Source organism: Mercurialis annua, linkage group LG3, assembly GCF_937616625.2.
Source record: "Mercurialis annua linkage group LG3, ddMerAnnu1.2, whole genome shotgun sequence".
Taxonomy (NCBI): domain Eukaryota; kingdom Viridiplantae; phylum Streptophyta; class Magnoliopsida; order Malpighiales; family Euphorbiaceae; genus Mercurialis; species Mercurialis annua.
In genome coordinates, this window is record NC_065572.1 from 35,022,977 (window position 1) to 35,042,056 (window position 19,080).

Here is a 19,080-nt window from a genome sequence, read left to right on the forward strand (position 1 = left end):
GCTAATTGCATATGACTAAGAGATTAAACTCAAGGCTAGAGGTAACTACTTGATACTACTTACAACAAGTTCCAGGAATTGAAAAATCAATTATAGGTACATCAGCAAGAAACTACTTTAATGAAACAAAAACATAAAAACACATTTATGGATCAAACAAAAGCCCTCACCATGCAGTTCGAATCACAGTGTTAGAACTAAGTGGGCAAAGAAGCAACCGCAATCCCATCTGCATCATGATGATGTATTATTAGAGTTCAATTAACACAAGAAATTTGATCATTAATACAAAAATGAAGCTGCAGGTGCAATACATAAGGATTTGCTGAGACAGCAGAAAATGAGATAACAAAACATATGGATGAAATTGAAAAGTGCGAGAAACAGTTAAATAAATTAAGATTCAAATCTTTTTAAATATTAATACAAAATTGGTTTCTGTTTCAAAATTGGAACTGTTTTAAACAATAATTCAATGATAAACCCTAAAAATGTATACAAAGCAACAAAGAAAATTGAATACCTGATATAGCAACGATTTAGGGTTAGATTAGCTACAAATCCAGAATTTCCTGGAACAAAAAATTCGAAATCAATTAATTCTTAATTAGAACACATCTAAAATTTGAAATCAATAAATTCTTAATTAGAACACATCTGCTCTCTATGATTGCTAAAGCATTCCAAAAATCAAAAGAAATAGTTGAAAACTAACCGCATAAAGCAAAATCACGAGATTTGGAAGCTTTCATCACCAAAAAAACTAGCTTCCATCGATTTGGCGAAGAAGAATCCCTAAGATTTCTTGAGAAATAACCGTTGAAAGCTTTCCTCGCGATATTTGGAATCAGAAACCCTAAGAATTTATTCTGTTTAGAAATAGAGAGTATAAATAAAGAAGAAGACATCATTGATTTGGCCAAAAAGAAAAATTGTGTTGAAGAGCATCATAGAGCAGAAGAGAGCATGATTTTTCTTTTTTGTCGAAGAGTGAGGTTTTCATTTAAAAACGCCCCTAAGATCGAAACCGCCCCTGCAAATCGTCACTAATACGAAGACTATTTTTTAAAATATAAACTGTAGGGGCGTTTAATTCAACTGCCTCTGCAAACCTTCACTAATACGAAGATTACTTTTACAAATATAAAATGTAGGGGCATTTAATACAACCGCCCCTACAAAACCGCCTCCAAAAGCTCTTTTTCTTGTGGTGTACTAATCATTCTTCATTATGATATTGAAAAGTTTGAATACAAGGACCATAAAATTGACTTCTTTTTTTATTTTTTGGCGCGATACCTTGAAGGATGCATGAGCCCATACTATAAATTGCAGAGCAGTTACAGTTAAAAACGCATCAACTAATTAATTAAATTTATAAGCTCATCAAATACTGTTAACTTCATAGTCTATGGGCAAATAAATATTTAATTTTATTTTTGATTGCAGATTGAAGTTAATGGCTTCACAAAGAAATAGCAACAAAATGGGCATCTTCTTCTATATCAAATATAATGTTTATTTAAGTTATTTTTATTGTTAGCAAATTTTATGTTTATTTGAATAATTATTATTTTAGAATATTAAAGACTTATACATTTATGAGTTACATTGTGATTTTTATCGATTTAGTGTTTTATATTATTTCAGCAATATGGTACTGGATTGAATATTCTATTATAGATAAAACTGAAATAATGTAGAATTATACCAAATTTTTATTATAAAATTTGGTCATAATTATTATAATCGTATAAATGATGACAAAATAATTTTTATCAAAATAGACATTTGTGACAAACTTTTTTTATCAAAATAAAATTCTGCGAATTATAAAACAGTGACAAAATGTTTTTTATCATTATTTTAGTTTGTCTAGTGACAAATTAGTTACATCATAAAAATTATAATAATTTTATTGTGACAAAATAAATTTATCACAGTTTTTTAATTATTATAAAATTAATTTTATTACAATTATTATAATGACATAAATAACTTTGTCACGACTAAAATTGTGATAAAAATATTTTGTCAAGTAATTAGATTTTGTCACTAAAAATAGGATATTTGTTATGACAAATTAATATTTATTTCATAAAATTTTATCAATTGTGATAAAATTAATCGTCATAATACATATATAATATGACAAAAAAAATTTATCACAATATTAAATTTATAGTGACAAACTATTATTTTGTCATAATAACGTTATTGAGACGAGGTTGTTTTTACGAACTCGGTGACAAATATAATTTGTCACAATATACCATTTGTGACAAAATTTGGTTCTAAAGTGATGAATTTTTTCATCACAATAAGCTAAATTTTTTTATGAAAATGGACGGAATGAGTAGTAAATATATCCCTCTTCTTATCACTTCTCCTAATAAAAATAATCCATCCCAAAAATTATTAATTTTAAAATAAATTAATAAAACATTTATGACCAACTAAAAAGAAAACAAAGAGAAACAGAAAAAAATAGAGAAAAACTAAAGAACAATCAGGAAAAATTCAAAATCAATAATAAAATAAAAATAAAAGTATTTTTCTAAATTAATAATAAAATAAAAATAAAAGTAATCGAAGAAGATGGAATCAACTATTAGATGAAGATTAAATATATGTCTTTAAAATACAACCTTATTATTCATATACAACTAAAAATAATATTTCAATAATATAAAAAAGTTATATATTAAAAAATTCACCAAATAAATATAAAATATGAGAAATTGAAAAGTTATTAAAAATAAGTGAAAAACAATTCAAAAGTAAAAATATCAAATTAAGAAATTAATGGTAAATTTATGTATTTTTTGCAATTAGTGGCAACTTTTTGAAGTTAGTAATTTAATGATTACCTGTGTTAATTTTTGGACATCCAAAAAAAAATGTCAAATTAAAAAATAGAAGTTTGCACATGGACAAGAAATAGAAACATGTAACCAAGTGATCAAGAAAAAGCGTATTTATAAAAAGAAAAAGTCAAGATTATGTACGCTTGACAACACAAACTTTAATAGATTAAGTTTGCAAAGAAGAGGAAAAAAACGTAAGGCGTGTGATTTCCTCTTTTAATATTAAATATATACTGTACGTGTCACGACCCAAATTAATGAGCCAAGACCGGCGCTAGGGAACGAGAGTGGTAGCTCCGGAACCCATAGCAAGCCTAAAACAACTATGAATTTTTTTTCGCGAATTAAATATATTATATTATATAAAACATTTTCAGAAAACCTTTTTAACTTTATCATTAATATTTGAATTACTTTTCGAAAAACATCGCAAATCGTTATTATAGATTAGGATTTTACCGAGCGACACCTCATGTCCAGCCCTGCCCTGTCTCTAATCATAATCGTGACCAATACCACTTATGGAAATTGATTAAAGAAATCAAACGGAAGTAAACATCATTCTTTAAAATTAAATATATATATACCTTTTGACTTCAAAATTATTCACAAACAGACGTCTACGGGCTACTACAGCGCTATGAAGTGATACATCCTTTGCCACATACTTCAACTACTGTAGACTTCCAGAACAAGAAATGGAAATCCATCCTTTACAATGCTTTCACCTGAAAGGAAAGACTGTGAGGGGCCAGTATATGGGAATATACTGAGTGAGTTCATAAGTTTACTAATAAGTATTCAAATAAAAAATAAAACAATATTCAATTATATGCAGCCAAGTATAAGATCCGATTGAAACCCTAATCCTCGAACATGCTAAACATATGTACTCAGAAGAAAACTTATCCAATAGTCTGACCCGGGAGGATTCACACTCAACCACGTCAGTCGCGAAAAATCTCTTTATTCCAATGGTGGGTCCAACCCACTGGTAGGTCCAACCTACTAGATACGGGGCTCAGGTTACACTGTAACCGAGTTCACTCTCGTACCGCATCCGTATATCCAACTTCGAAATTCGTATTCTTTATCGTATTCATAGCTATATCAAATTAAAACTTGTGATCACGCAGTCCTATTGCCGCTCAATTGGTAGCACGTTCCATCAGATCAATACTGGTTTCAAATCAAGCGTATATGCAATTCATATATAGATTTTCGTACTATAAACATGCAAATCAAACATAAAGCAATATAAAATCATTGCTTGCATAAATACTTTAAAAGTAAACTTGTATAAACTCACAGTGACCGCTTATTCCAAAAATACTCTGGTGCTCAGAAACGTCTAGGTTCCCGAGCTCCTGGTCTAGCGGCTCTTTGCCTTGCCGGATCTAAAACTATTTCAAAATAATTGACTCACATCAGAATCCCATTCTAGGATTGATTATAGACTCGAGACACGACGCATTACTCTTATCGATTATTGTGCCTCTCACGTGTATATTCCGATAAAAGATATCTAACTCGTATACGGTTCAAATATCCCTTTTAAATAAATTCTCTTTTAACCTCGTTAGGTTAAATAATTCGAACTAATTGATTATTAGTCGATAAACTAATCCATTCCCATAATTTTACGCGAAAACGGGCAAATTCTTCAAAACGTATCGATCGGCCAAACACTGTGCGAGCGCACGTCTCACTGTGCGTTCGCACAGTGCATGACTGTGCGTTCGCACAGTGCATGACTGTGCGTTCGCACAGTTGGACTGTGCAGCGCACAGCCGCGGGTTTTCACCCCGGCTCTGTTTCCGACGTGTTTTCGATGTAAAAACGATCCTAACGCATCCAAAATGCTTAATCTATATTCAAAACGCTATAATTCAATTCTAATATCGTTTAAAAACATATAATCGTTCCATGGCCTAAAACTTTAACTCGATGTACAGTGAAATTCATCCACCCAAACAATAAAACGTCAATTTTACCGTGATTCGTCACTGAAATACGATCGTTTTGAGCTATAGAACGTCTGGATCTTTCTTTCTTCATTTCCTTTCTTATATATGTTTGGTTAAATTATTCTTTTAATCCTTCATTTATTTAACTTAAACCAATTCTCTTTTAAACTTTCTAATTTAAATAAACGGTTAATTATTTACTTTACTCAATTACGTACGTATTATTTATATCCAAATAAATAATACGATTCTAAAATTATTATTTTACATCAATAAACTTTTGATCGCTATTCTCGGGCTTAACTGGCTAATTTACATTTTGGTTCTTGAACTTTTCAAAAGTTACAATTTAGTCCAAAACGTATCCGTGTCAAAATTTGAAACAGTCTCCGATTGACTCGAGACTTTTATCATAAATATAATAAAATATTTCGCGGACTCTGGCGAAATAATTATTATAATTATTTTATATTAATTTTCAAAGTTATTTCCTTAATTTCCGCTAATCCGCTCAATATCTATTATTCTATTATTCCGATATAATTAAATTAAATTCTTCTTAATTTAATTTATCGGAATTCACAACATGTGGCACAACTTAATTATTCTAAAACATTTAGGGGTATTACATTCACCCCTTCTTCAAAATAAATTCGTCCTCGAATTTAAAACTTTTGCCACGTATCTAAGGTAAACTAATACGAATATTTTTGCCTCATATCTTCTTATGTTGCTCACGTATACTCTTCTTACGGACTAACTTTTCCAATGAACTCTTACCATATATACCTTCTTTATCCGCAGCTTTCATACTCTCACACAGATAATCTTTACTGGTTTTTCTTCATACGATAGCTCTTTGGTCATCTCCACCGCTTGCGGTTGAATCACTCGAGAAGGATTAGATACATCTTCCTCGGAATCGCTTGCCTTTGGCTGGCCATTCTAATGAACTGTTATTAGCAAACATGTGTTCAAATGTTATGTCATCCGTTGCATTGCACGCTTACTCCTTTTCCATATATTTGACGTCGTTTGGACACGACTACCACTAATCCTTTTTAGATTTCTTATGGTAGATTCTCTTCTTTGTGTGGTTCAATTCACTTACTGAAAGTAAGTGCCCTGCTTATGGCGTACCGCAGTCGCTCTTTTTACTGGAATTACTGACAATCTTGTTCTTTATTCTCTTACTACTTTACTCGCAAGTTTTGGCGACTTCATTTCTTGTGCATACTACAAATTTCCATCTTTATAACTCCTCATGTTCTTTGAAATCATGTGTGTCGTCGCTTCTTGACGGGTTTTTTTTTTCACTTGCTTGCATGTAGCAAGGTTCCTTGTTTGCATTACATAAATTACTTTTCCAAAGTAATTATTTCTCATATATTCCTACTAATCTTACTCTTATATCCTTTCTCTTATTGTTATGTATCTTATTATAATGTATAACTTCACTCTAGTTGATCATAGAATGAAATGATGTTATGTCCTTGTTTCTTGTCGACACTCTGCTTGGTTAACTTATTGACTTCATGATCTTGTATCATAAGTCAAATCTCTTTTGAACGTTTGTCTTTATTGTGCTGTCTGTATATGTTTTCCTAAACTTGTATCGTCTAAAACCATATTTCCTTTTCACACTTCATGATTTCCTAATCTCATGAAGTTGAATGCACTCTTGGCATTACTTGATATGTTTAGCATTTATCTTCCCTGGCGTATCTTATTTCTCGATCCTTTGACTTCATTCCTTTTTCTAGTTAGTGTCACTTTTCCTTCATTTAAAATTTTATATCCAATTTCCAAATTCGTAGATTAGTTTTGTAGCCCATCCTTGTCAATAGCTATAACCATTCTTCATGTTACTTTGATCTGCCTCTCGTAGTATCATTGTTCTTTCATGTTCTTTCAATAGCTTTCTGTCTTAGCACTACAAAAAATTTGGCTTCTTGTGACAAAAAAATATGTGACAAACTATATTTTGTCATAATAAATAGGTTAGTTGTGACAAAAAAAATTATTTTGTCACAATGAGAGTTCAATGAAATGATATTGCAACAAATACATATTGTGTCAACCATTTTTGTCACTATAAAAAATAATTATGTTTGTTGTGACTAACTATTTTGACAAAAACATGTTTTGTCGCCGTAATTTAAAATATTTTTATTATGACAAAATTATTCTTATCATAATATTTAAAAAAGTTGTGACAAATTTTATTTTGCAGCAATTAGATATATTTTGTCACTATAAAATTTAATTACGTTTGTTGTGACAAAGTATTTTGCCAATAAAAGATATTGTAATAAATTATTATTGTGTCAAATATTTTCGTCACTTATAAAAAAGTAAATATGTCTTTGTGACAATGTATTTTGCCAAAACAAATGTTTTGTTTTCGTATTTTAAACCTACAGTTATAACGACTGCATATGGACCTGATGTCAACCGTATGTCAACCTTATAAAACACAAACATAAACTCTTTCCACTACTGTTTATTGTGTCAAATTTATTTGTCAATAAAAAAAGTAAATTTTTTTTTCTGACAAAATATTTTGCCAAAACAAATGTTTGGTTCCGATATTTTAAAAAGACAGTTATAATATTTATTGTGTCATATTTATTTGTCACTATATAAAAAAGTAAATATATTGTTGTGACAAAGTAATTTGCCAAAACAAATGTTTTGTGCCTGTATTTTAAACTATAGTTATAATAACCGTAAATAAACCGTTTATTGACCATATGTCAACCTTATGAAACACAAAATACACACAAAATAGAGAAAGAAAAACTAATTGCAGAAAATAAATGGTAAAATAGAAAATATATACAGTTATAATGAAAAAATAAATTTTAGCATAATATTTAAAGACTTTAGTAACGAATTTATTTTTCAGCAATTAATTAAACTTATATAATGTTGTGATAATTAAATATTGTGTCTAATATTTTTGTCACTATACCAATTAATTGTGTTTGTTGTGACAATGGGTTTTGACAAAAATTGTTTTGTCACTGTATATTAAAAATACAGTTATTATGATAAAATAAATTTTATCATAATATGTAAAAATATTGTGAATAATTTTATTTTTCAGCAATTAAGCGAAATTAAATGATATTGTGATTAATAAATGTTTTGTCACCATGGAATTGAAAAAAAAAAATGATAACAGGTTTAAATGGGTTATGAAATTATATTTTATTTTGATAAAAAAAGGTATATGACAATTAAGATTCAAATATCCAAATTAGGTTAATCGAAGCACTCTTCATTAGGGAAAAACTTTTTTTGCTGAATATTGACACCACACTACCGCATCAATTCCATACGTTTGTACGCTTCTCACGCCGCCGCACTTTCATTGATTTGTGTTTGTTGATGCTTATTTGTCCAGGTATTTTTTAACTTATGAAAAGAGACTAAATTGATTAATGTAGGATGAATTTCACATTCAAATTGCTTATTTGTTCAATTGATAATTTAATTTTTTAACTGATTCGTACAAACTCGAGGTCGGGCTTAAAACTCGACGACTTATCACCTATTCTCGAGTTTATTAGCTCAGTAAAATCAAGAACTCGAGGTTTTGCTTCCATTTCGTCGAGTATTAAGACTTACATCAAGTTTGTGCTTTGACAGAGATAAAAAAGTCGAGTTAAGGATGTAACTCGTCGAATATTAAGCATGACATCGAGTTTAACATTGCAAACGACGTATAAACTCGAGTTAAGTTTAAAAATTCGTCGACTATATAGGCTGACCTCGAGTATGTTTTAACAGTAACACTAACCAAATGTTAGCCTTGTTTTAGAACTGCAGGTAGTTCAGGGAAAGAAATTGGATATATTTTTAAAATAGCTAACGGTATCTGATTTGTAATGGGTAAGTTTTAATTATATTTTCAATTGATAGATTTGTACCAAATATTGATGTTGCCTAATATATTATTTTGGTATTAAAGGGACGCCATCAGACAAAAGTTGGATGACGTCGTACCGATTTAGTTCATGTTATATTCAAGGGGTCAAAAATTTTCTGAATGTTGCAAAAGACTTTACTGATTCAAATGGCAGAGTTCGATGTCCATGCAAGAACTGCATCAATATTTATTTGAAGCCATTGCAAGAAGTAAAAATGGATCTATATCAATATGGAATTAGTGAAAACTACACAAACTGGGTGCACCATGGTGAGACTTCTCAACCTCGTGATAGTTTAGATGGCTCTATTAATTCGGACAATGAATTGGAGGATAGTGGAAATGATGTTTCAGAAATGTTAGATGATATGTGTAATGCAACTTTTATGGACACCGACATGGAAGACAGACTTCCCAATCAAGATAATAACATGCTAGAAGGAGAAGTAGCAAAATTTGCTAAATTGTGGAATGATTCTCATTGTGAACTATATCCAGAAAGTCAAAAATATTCAAAGCTCTCTTTTCTTCTTAAGATGATTAATATCAAAGCACTCACAAATTCTAGTAATAAGTCATTTTTTTCGAATTTGGAGTTGTTCAAGGATGCACTCCCGAGAGGAGAAACCCTTCCAAGCTCAAGTTATGAGGTTAAAAAATTGATGCGTGATTTAGGACTCGGTTACGTAACTATTGATGCTTGTGTAAATGATTGTGTGCTATTTTGGAAGGAAAATGAAAATCTTGACACGTGTCCAACTTGTAAGGCCCCTAGATGGAAATTAGGTTTCGGAAAACGCAAGAAGATTGCTCAAAAAATTCTTAGACACTTCCCTTTAGTACCTAGACTTCAGAGGTTATTTATGTCTAAAGATATTGGTGAAAATATGAGGTGGCATAAGGAGAAACGTGTAGATGATGATACGATTAGACATCCAGCTGATGCTACGGAATGGAAAGATTTTGACCAGAAATATGCTTGGTTTGGCAAAGATGCTCGTAACGTGCGACTTGGGCTTGCTAGTGATGGATTTAACCCTTTTGGAAATATGAGCACGAGTTATAGCATGTGGCCGGTGATTGTGACGCCATATAACTTACCACCATGGAAATGCATGAAGGAGAATTTTTTGATGTTATCTTTGCTTATTCCTGGTAAGGAATCTCCCGGAAATAATATCGATGTATATTTAAGGCCATTAATTGATGAGTTAAAAGAGTTATGGGAGACCGGTGTGACAACATATGATGCATATAGCGGTAAGAATTTTCAATTACATGCTGCATTATTATGGACAATAAATGACTTTCCAGCATATGGAATGTTATCTGGATGGAGCACAAAAGGAAAATTGGCATGTCCTGTGTGTAATAAGTGGACGTGTTCGCTAACATTAAAAAATGGAGTGAAGCAATGTTACATGAGTCATCGGAGATATTTACATGCCCAACATTCTTGGAGAAAAAGCAGAAAATTTGATGGCAAACCAGAGCACGGGTCAAAGCCTGAAGAGTTGTCAGGAGATGAAGTTCTAAGGCAATTAGATTTGCTTCCAAAAAGCCTTGTTTTTGGGAAGACACCTAACCAAAAAAAGCATGCACGTGGTCCTGAAGAGCTCAATTGGACAAAGAGAAGTATATTCTTTGAATTGCCTTACTGGAAAACATTAAAATTACGTCATAATTTAGATGTAATGCATATTGAGAAGAATATATGTGAAAATATATTGGGTACGTTGATGAATATTGATGGAAAATCTAAGGATAACATTAAGGCTCGAATGGATTTAGAAGCAATGGGTATAAGAAAAGAGTTACATTTACAGCAAAAGGGAAATAAATTTTTTATGCCACTTGCTTGTTGTACATTACCGAAGCCTGAAAGGAGAAAGTTTTGCGAATGGTTGCAGTCAATCCGGTTGCCAGACGGATATGCTTCCAATCTTTCTCGATGTGTAAGTGTTCAGGACTGCAAAGTTATGGGGATGAAAAGCCATGATTATCATATATTCTTGCAACGGTTACTTCCAGCATCAATTTGTGGGTCTTTGCGTAGTGAGGTTTACACTGCATTATCAGAGTTGAGCTCTTTCTTTAAGGAGCTTTGTTCGAAGACTTTAAAAAGATCTACAGTTAAAAAGTTGCAGAGCGATATCATTTTGATAATATGTAAACTTGAGATGATATATCCTCCATCTTTTTTCGTGGTAATGATGCATTTGGCAATTCATCTGCCACGTGAAGTAGAATTAGGAGGCCCTGTTCACTATAGGTGGATGTACTTTATTGAGAGGTTAGTTGATAAGGAAATTTTATTTTTAGTTTTCTTGCTGCAGTTTTAACTAATTTTTATATATCTATATGGTTTATTCACATTTACAACAAATTTGTTGTGCAGGTTCTTACGTACTTTGAAAAATTATGTACGTAACTTAGCTCGACCGGAGGGTTCAATTGCTGAAGCGTATATCACTAAAGAATGTTTGAACTTTTGTTCACTGTATTTTCATGGTGTTGAGACAATATATAATCGCGTTGAGAGAAATAATTTTCCTGTGCAAATAGGAGTGGAAAATGGATTTTCCATATTTTCAAACAATGCAAGACCTTTAGGAGCTACAGAATATAAAACGCTATCCCATTCTGATTTTGAAAAATTGCAGTGGTATGTGCTTAACAATTGTGAGGATGTTGATGAATATCTTAAGTAAGTTATTTTATTTTGAAAAAACAAAGACTTTAGAGTTTCAAAATAGCTTTATTTTACACTTTTTATCTAATTTTATAAACGTTGTGCAGGATTCACATTGAGGAATTACAAAAGGAAAGTGTTATAGATGTGCAAAAAAGACACCAGGCAGGATTTGCCAGTTGGTTCAAGGAGTGTGTAAGTATGATGCTATAAAAGTACTAAATATTGAATTATGCCTCTAATTTCACCATTAAACTTATTTTTCAGGTTGGACGCTTACGTGCTACTGGTTTGGTTGCAGCAACAGATCATATATATGCGTTGGGATTAGGTCCTGATATACGAATTGCTAGGTACAGTGGGATAATTGTCAATGGAGTTAGGTTTCACACAGTTGAGCGTGATAATTTTCGTCGGACTCAAAATAATGGAGTTTCAGTTACGGGAGAGCATAAGTCGAAAGAAATCGAGTTTTATGGTGTGCTAACAGATATCATTGACCTCCAATATGTTAATGGGAATCATGTTTTCTTGTTTAAATGTGATTGGTGGGATGTTGGCGATAAAAATGGAATTAAAACAGATGGCAACTTAGTTTCTGTTAATGTGAGCCGTAAATGGTATACATGTGATTCTTTCGTGTTGAGTTCTCAAGTACAACAGGTTTTTTATGTCAGCGATATGAAAAATGGAGGTCATTGGAAAATTGTGCAAAAATCATTTCACAGGAATATATTTGATGTGCCAGAAAAGGAAAAAGTGTGCAATGAAGATTCAATATTGAATGATGAGCCCTATCAGCAATACGAGGCAGATAATAGTCATGAAGTCGATCAAAATGGTGGTGAAAATTTGGAACTCTTGCATCCTATAGATGTATTACCGGATGAAGTTGATGTTGGTCAAATGTTTCAAGGTCAAAACTCAAACCCGATTTATTCTAGCGATGAGGAGGATGATACTACGATCAATTATGATGATGCCGACACTGATGTACTAGAAGACTCAAATGACAGTGACAATGAAGACGAAGACGATGATTAGTGACTGAAATTTACCGCTTATTGAACTCTTTTTGGATTCTTGTAGCTTGTTTGAAAGTATGAATTTTACTGAGAGATGCTTTTTTATATTGCCTTGAATGTAGATTGTAGAATTTTGGTGTTTTATGGCAGTAGTTATGCAGCCCAACATGAAATTTGTGGAAAACTGGATAGCAGAAACTCGATGTGTTGATGAAAACTCGTCGAGATATTAGACACACATCGAGTTTGAACGTATGGAATTATATATGAGATATCAGCCAAACATTCAATTGATTCGTTTGGTTTAGTTTGATTTTAAGGTTTGGTGTAATACCAATTATTTTTTCTCAATTTTGTACTTCTACTATAGAACAGAACAAAAAAATAGAATTGAACTCCTGCCTTTTAATATAACTATTGACAATTCACAATTTTGCGGAAATTTGCTAAAACACTACACATATTGTAACTACCTGTTTTTACAAATACTCTAAAATAGACTTCAAATAAGAAATAAATGGACATTTATGTCCTCCAAGCAAAATAAAAGTGTGACAAAAAGGAGACTTTCTTTACAAACAAAAATCAATAACATTCTTCATCTTGAACCTCCATAAATTAGCTTCCTCTTCACTCCCTAGGCAGATGTTCTCTTGAGTTTTAGAGGACCCTCATCTTCACTAACACAAGAAGAGCTTTCCTTCCAACGAGCATACAAATATAATGACGAAGCGTAACGAGCACGGTGTTCTTTGACATCATAATCATGCCCCATAACTTTCCCATCAACAAAGAACTCAGCAGCGGAAAACATATGAACTCCACAATCACTACGAAAAGTGAGAAAAAAATAAAAAAACATAAGAAACAAGGTTGACATTAGGTTCCTATTCTGTCACCATAACTCTTTAATATAACCCAACCAACTAAAGTTAAAAACAAATTATAGACTTACACATCATTTTGGATAGGCATGTTTTCCACAATCTCTATTCTGAACGGATCAGTTATTCTCTTTCCCTCATAAGCACCGGCAGTAGTATCGATGTCATCTCGAGAATCATAAAAATTGGTAGCTTGAAGGAATAGTGGAAGTAACACACTGTAGGAAGTAACATATTCAGTTGCTGATCTGTCATTTTGCGCCGACCTCAACGAATTGTAGATATAGATGCATCGTTCCTTGAAATTCAGGCGAGCCAAAATCCAATGCCAATCGTTAACACAATTGATCGGAAAAAGAACATCGTCAACATCAGCCCAATTCGTATTGCAACGCATAGCACCACCTTTAATGTAGATAGCCACTGTATGTTTCAAAGAAACAAGTGACACATCTTGCTTTTTCTTGTATGCTGTGTAGAGAGTTTGAATACGCCGATCAAAAAAATTATCAGTTGACGTACATCTACTGTTTGCAGCACATCCAGATTTTATTTTCTTTCTCAGATAATAAAAGAGAACATCTACATGCTGCCAAATAAACAAAATTCAAGGTTAAGTAGCCATACAGTCACAACAATGTTATTAACTAAATGAGCATTAAAACAGGATTTACTTACAGAACACTCAAGAGGCTTTCCAACGTGGTAGAGATGGTAAAACCAGGATTTCGTTTCAATATCAACCACGCCAAGAGAAAGACGAGGATGGAATTTATCAATCTTTGGATCGTATATCCAGCTTTGTCTTCTAAACAAACAAAGAAAAAAAAATTAAATAAGTGAGCATTAAAACAGAACTGAAAAAAGTTAGTCGAGATACGAACTTGGCCCCTTTAGGACGTCCTTCTTCCAGCCAATTCTGAATGATGTTTTGTTTGGTAGCATCACTGAATAAAATGTGATTAGCATCAAATGGACAAATACGGACTTTACAACCAGTTTGCGTCGGTATGAAGCGGCTTGAAGAAGGACCAGACTACCAAAAACATAAGAGAGGATACAGTAAGTAAACTATAAAATTAAACTATAAATATAATTTAAAGCAAACAATACCTCCTTTGATTTGAATTCAGCAATCGATTCACTTGCATTTTTTTTAGTCTGATTGATGGTGTCATATGGTGGAGATTTTAAATTCAACTCGCTTTGTCGCGAAACCTAGTAAATTGACAATAAACAAATTAATATAGTTAATCAAAACAGCTTAATATCAAATTATTAAATATACCTCAAAATTCGGAGAGATAACATCAACGTGTTCGGAAGAAACAATAACACAAGGTTCACCACGGTCATCCTTGCCTTCAAGTACAGCCTTCTCGCAAACCAAATCTTCCAATTCGACTTTTTCAGCACCTTCTTCTTCATCAGCAGACTCCCTACCATCCCTTTCTTTGCTGGAAGTAGCTTTAGTATCAGCAGAAACAGGAACAACAGACTCCCTACCATCCCTTTCTTCTCGTTCCGTTACTATAGAAGTACCATTTTTACTTGGTTTCACTGAAATGTCCTCTGCAGGAAGAACAACCTTTTTTCCTTTGTCAACCCTTGTCTGCAAGCCATCAGAAACATCATGTTTCTCACTTTCAACCTGATATAGATATGGAGTTAACATTAGGTTCCCATCAGGTTACAATAACATAATATGAAATAACATAAATTATATTTAACTAAACTCTAAGTGATAAAAGTACAAAATACATAAATCAAAACAAATTACCGTTTTAGAATCACCAATCAGAGTTAGCCTATCATTCAATGAATTGACAACTGTCAAAAGTTCGGAACATTTGGAAGTGAATAAACGTTTCAAATCCATTATATCATCCTTAATCGTCTTTTGACCAGCCATCAAAATTTCCAGCCTCTCTTCCATAACATTTAAATTCGAAGTGTTCGACGTTGATTCACCGTCCTTCAATATATTAAATGCCGGACAATAACCCTCCTCGTTTCCCTTAATTTTTTTGAATAAGTCACCTAGACGAAGGGCATTCATCTCTGCCGGGGTTGGAACAATTGATCGGAAAATCATCTACACATAACAAATGAACACCATATATGAAAACAGAGTCAATGATAAATTACATTTGAAAAATTGAAAATTTAACACATACGAACCTCATCGGATGCAATCTCAACAAATAAATCCCTGTCAACATCAATGTATTTTGCAGGAACGAATGCTTGCCACCTCAGAATCCGCGGGATAGCATCTTTGTTCACTAGCTGAGCAAAGGTATTTTCCACCGCCGGGCAACACTCGTAGAACCAACATACCAGTGCATATGGTAAACCTTGAAGTCGATACTGGTAAATGTTGTCTTCAATAATAAGAGATCCCGGACTAAGAACAGCTCTTTTTGACAAAGAATCAAACGTGTACTTGAAAACGTCAATACCCCATGGATAGTCGTTCAAATCAGCCGAATCAACTACGTCAAAGTCCTTCAAAGGGATACGAGCAGTCCTCGGTAAAGCAAGCAAGAAGTTATGCAAAAAATGCATAAATGCTATCTTAAACCCATCCTCCTCCGACTCCCAACGCCTAGCTTTGAAAAAATCCTGAAGGGTCTGTTTAGAAACAGATTGCAGCCCGCTGAAGTACTTATCCAAAATGCCGTTTTCAACTTTTGTATAGGCATACTTACTGCTGTCACCTTGACAGTTTAAACCCGAGATCAAAGCAAATTCGTCGATTCCGAATTTCAGCCTATGACCGCCAACCTCAAACCACAATTCAGACTTCTTTAGCTGCTCCACCTCCCTCAACAATAAACAATGTATGATCTGATTTTGCACTTTGATCTTGGGAATATCAAGAAAGTAGCCAAAGCAAGATTGTCTAAACTTTTCCAATTCACCTGGAGTCAGAGTCGATTTGATATCAGAAATGACATCGTATGACATGCGCGTATCAATCTTCGAGTGAACACGATCTTCTCGGCTTACTTTAAACTGCCATAGCTGTATGGAAATTAGAGTGAAAACAGTTAGATATCAAAAATTTCACAAAGAACATGTTGACATCAGCCAGACGAAAATAGGAATTCGGAAAATAACAAAAGCCAGAAATTAAACCCATAGTATGCACACAGATTTACAGCACTCTTTTTCAGATATTTATAGTGCTTGTCAAAGTAAAACTGCTGGTCCAATTCAGCAGTGCAAAAAGTAACATTTTGTAGGTTAAGGTAATAAACCTCCAAGGCAAGTAAAACAACACTAAGCTGGCTCAGGTTCACTTCAAGCTTTCAAATTTTAGAGCTCCAACATAAAAGTCTCCCAGTATCTACATAAATGTACACTAAAACTGCCAAGCTATGTAACACGGACTCGGAAACTTGTAAACAAGACACTTAGATATGGACACGTAGACGTCAAGTCATTGTTATTTCAAGATTTTCCATAATAAAAATTGCAATTTTGTGTCTGAAACGCCAAGTTTCCAATACATGAATGTTGATTGAGTAAATTGTCCATCCTACTTAGCTGCCAATTAGTAAGGGTAATTTAGAGTTCATAACAATTTCTAACATTCCTCTCAATACAATGCCCAAAAATAACCAAATCAAAACCTGAAATTTCATTGTCAAACCCAGTAGAATGGAGGAATTAGCCTTCAAAAACTGAAATTTCAGTATCCTAAAAAAATAGAGTTCATAACTGTACCTTCAAAACTATCTACCAACCAACCTAACCACAATTTTATATAAACATAATTCCAAACAATCATACTTAAACATATTTTCAAACAATCATATAAACAGAGTCAATTTATTATTTTAAGACATAAAACAATTCTAATGCAGTAGGTTCTTAATTGACTTATAAACTAATGAAATCATACCTTAGGAGGAGATTTCTTGGATTCAGTTCTGGAAATGCCTTTGTGTTTCTTCGATTTCGGAGGTGAATCATTTGCATGTCTCTTCTTACTCAACTGCACAGGAGATGGAGGAACTGAAGCTTCTCCGGTTGACACTACCTTTTTGTTTTTTGAAGCTTTTTTTGCAACGGATTTCTTACCCATATCAGCGATTCTGATATTACCGTCGTTCTCAGTGGCAGCCCGTGTAGTCACCGTGGATTTAGGTCATAAAGAAGAACACGGCAAATTAGGAAGGAAGAAAAGAGTTTTGATTATTTAGGAATGAAATCAAATTTTGCAATATCAAATGGGTATTTCCCGCTAGCGACTTAAGCCAAACGTCGAAAAACGTTACGAAAAAAAACCAAACGTTTAAAATGTTACGAAACAAATCCAAACGTTTCACCTTTTTACCGATTTAAGCCAAACTTTTGGAAACGATACAAAACAAATCCAAATGTTTCACCTTTTTAGCGATTTAAGCCAAACGTTTACAATCGGTACGAAACAAATCCAAACGTTTTCCCTTTTTAGCAATTTAAGCCAAACGTTTACAAACGCTACGAAATCAATCTAAACGTTTCCCCTTTTTAGCACTATAAGCCAAACGTCTATAATCGGCACGAAACAAATCCAAACGTTTCACCTTTTCATCGATTTAAGCCAAACGTTTCACCTTTTTAGCGATTTTAAGCCAAACGTTTACGAACGTTAAAACCAAACTTTCAAAACGTTACGAAACGAATCCAAACGTTTACAAAAGTTACAAAACAACACCAAACGTTTCCCCATTTTAGCGATATAAGCAAAACATTTTTAAACGTTACGAAACTAAACCAAACGATGGTAAACGTTACGAAACAAATCCAAACGTTTCACATTTTTAGTGATTTAAGACAAACGTTACGAAACAAATACAAACGTTTCACCATTTTAGTGACTGAAGCCAAACATTTACAAACGTTATGAAAAAAATCCAAACGTTTCGAAACAAATCAAAACGTTTAAAACATTACGAAACAAATCCAACTGTTTCACCTTTTTAGCAATTTAAGCCGAACGTTTACAAAGGTTACAAAACAAATCCAAATGTTTCACCTTTTCAGTAATTTAAGTCAAACATTTACAAACGTTAAGAAACTAATCAAAACATTTAAAATGTTAAGAAACCCATTTTAGCATTTTAAGCCAAATGTTTACAAACGTTACGAAACAAATCCAAACGTTTCACCTCTTTATCGATATAAAACAAACGTTTACAAACGTTACGAAACAAATTCAAACGTTTCACCTTTTTAGTGATTTAAGCCAAACGTTTACAAACGTAACAAAACAAAACCAAACGTTTCCCCTTATTAGCGATTTAAGCCAAACATTTACAAACGTTACGAAACAAATCCAAAAGTTTCACCTTTTTAGCGATTTAAACCAAATGTTTAAGATGTTACGAAACAAATCCAAACGTTTAACCTTTTTAGCGATTTAAGCCAAACCTTTAGAAATAATACAAAACAAATCTAAACGTTTCACCTTTTTAGCGATTTAGGCCAAACGTTTACAATCGGTACGAAAAAAATCCAAATGTTTCCCCTTTTTAGCGATTTAAGCCAAATGTTTACAAACGCTACGAAATCAATCTAAACGTTTCACCTTTTTAGCAATATAAGCCAAACGTTTACAAACGTTACGAAATAAATCCAAACGTTTCACCTTTTTAGCGATTTAAGACAAACGTTTGCAAACGTTACGAAACAAATCCAAACGTTTAACCTTTTTAGCG

At 32.7% G+C, this 19,080-nt stretch overlaps 3 protein-coding genes across 3 annotated transcripts; 1 reads left to right on the forward strand and 2 right to left on the reverse strand.

Moving 5' to 3' along the window:
• The first annotated feature begins 10,615 nt into the window (after window positions 1-10,615).
• LOC126672510 (uncharacterized) lies at window positions 10,616-12,669 on the forward strand. Its single transcript, XM_050366462.2, has 4 exons — window positions 10,616-11,061; window positions 11,167-11,475; window positions 11,568-11,655; window positions 11,728-12,669. The coding sequence occupies exons 1-4, from the start codon at window positions 10,616-10,618 to the stop codon at window positions 12,502-12,504; spliced, it is 1,620 nt and encodes a 539-aa protein (XP_050222419.1). The 3' UTR covers window positions 12,505-12,669.
• Window positions 12,670-12,966: 297 nt separating this feature from the next.
• Window positions 12,967-13,988, reverse strand: LOC126674984 (uncharacterized). Its single transcript, XM_050369550.2, has 2 exons — window positions 13,441-13,988; window positions 12,967-13,315 (listed from the first exon to the last, which is right to left on the reverse strand). The coding sequence occupies exons 1-2, from the start codon at window positions 13,764-13,766 to the stop codon at window positions 13,123-13,125; spliced, it is 519 nt and encodes a 172-aa protein (XP_050225507.1). The 5' UTR covers window positions 13,767-13,988; the 3' UTR covers window positions 12,967-13,122.
• A 1,094-nt stretch (window positions 13,989-15,082) lies between these two features.
• On the reverse strand, window positions 15,083-17,462 carry LOC126672511 (uncharacterized). The gene is made up of 3 exons (XM_050366463.2): window positions 17,280-17,462; window positions 15,551-16,396; window positions 15,083-15,464 (listed from the first exon to the last, which is right to left on the reverse strand). Exons 1-3 carry the CDS (start codon window positions 17,460-17,462, stop codon window positions 15,096-15,098), a joined length of 1,398 nt encoding a protein of 465 aa, XP_050222420.2. The 3' UTR covers window positions 15,083-15,095.
• Between the last annotated feature and the right edge of the window lie 1,618 nt (window positions 17,463-19,080).